Genomic DNA, 1,218 nt, shown 5'->3' with positions numbered 1-1,218 from the left:
GGGTTCCAAAGCAGTCCTAAGATTTTCTGCTCGACGTTGGTTTCGTGTTCGATTTTTGTATTTTCGTTCGAATCTGCCGCTTTACTACCCCATTTTTCCTGTAATTCGTTGGAGTTTGAATTCCATTTTCGAAGGTTCATATTAGCTTCTTTCATTATTTGCAAAGCTGCGTTCGACAATTCGTAGGCGCCTTCGACATTTTCCGCACCAGAGAGTTAGTAGTCCACGTACAAATCTTGATCTAGTGAACGAACGACTTCGGTTTCATCACCTTTGTATTTTGCAATATGTACTTTAATCGTAGCTGCCAACAGAAACGGACTGGCCGAAACGCCGAATGGAACTCTTGTCATCTGAAGTATTCGAAAATCGTCTCTTCGAAACCCTCCATCTTCGGGGATTTTCATCCATAAGAATCTCACTGCGCTCCTATCTTCTTTAGAGAGGCCGACCTGAAGAAATGCCTTTTCGATATCAGCAGTGATGGCGACTCGATGGCTTCGAAAACGAATAATGAGCTTCAACAGATCCGGATTTAAGTTTGGTCCGCTCGATACGCAATTGTTTAATGACGGTGAACCCTTGACGTGTGACGATGCATCAAATACGACCCTTAATTTTGTGGTCGCACTGGCTTCGCGTTTAACACCGTGATGTGGCATGTAATATGTACCGACTTCACTTGTGCCTTCACCTGGTAAAACCTCTTCGACTACGCCTAGCTGAATTTGTTCTTCAACAATTTTCCGGTAGTCTTCAAAATATACTGGATCTCTTGAAAATCGCTCCAGAAGATGTCTCATTCACCTGGTGGCCACCAATTTATTATCTGGTAGAATTTCTTTAGCAACAATCCAGGGACATTTCACTTCATATCTTCCTTCTTCGAAGATGATCTCATTTTTAAACCTGTTCATTATTTCGACTTCACTTCCAGTTTGATTTTCATCGTTGTTGATACCTAGCGATTCAATTTCCCAAAAGGATTTCAACGTTTTGGCCACTTCCGATTCGTGGAGGCCTGTTTTCATCACAGTAATTCGGTTTGTATTTACACCGATCAAATTTGACGTTGTGGGACCTTGGATAGCCCATACTAATTTCGTTTCAATCGCAACTAACGAATTAGTCAATCGCTCGAATTTTCCAGTAACTACCTCATAGTAGGAATCTGCTCCAATCAAAATACCTATGCTTGATAGAGCAGGTGTCGTTTCG

At 41.9% G+C, this 1,218-nt stretch overlaps 1 protein-coding gene across 1 annotated transcript; it reads right to left on the bottom strand.

The window, feature by feature from the left end:
- Positions 1 to 215: 215 nt before the first annotated feature.
- Positions 216 to 803, bottom strand: LOC149923316 (uncharacterized). The gene has a single exon (XM_090162402.1). The coding sequence runs from the start codon at positions 801 to 803 to the stop codon at positions 216 to 218; it is 588 nt and encodes a 195-aa protein (XP_090018528.1).
- Between the last annotated feature and the right edge of the window lie 415 nt (positions 804 to 1,218).

The sequence above is a fragment of the Leiobunum rupestre genome, chromosome 11, assembly GCF_980474605.1.
Source record: "Leiobunum rupestre chromosome 11, qqLeiRupe1.1.hap1, whole genome shotgun sequence".
NCBI lineage: Eukaryota > Metazoa > Arthropoda > Arachnida > Opiliones > Sclerosomatidae > Leiobunum > Leiobunum rupestre.
Note: the sequence above shows the minus strand (reverse complement) of the source record. Positions and strands in the feature narration are given on the sequence as shown.

Coding starts and splice junctions, on each gene's coding strand:
- LOC149923316 (XM_090162402.1), bottom strand. CDS start 803: ATGAGACATCTTCTGGAGCGATTTTCAAGAGATCCAGTATATTTTGAA.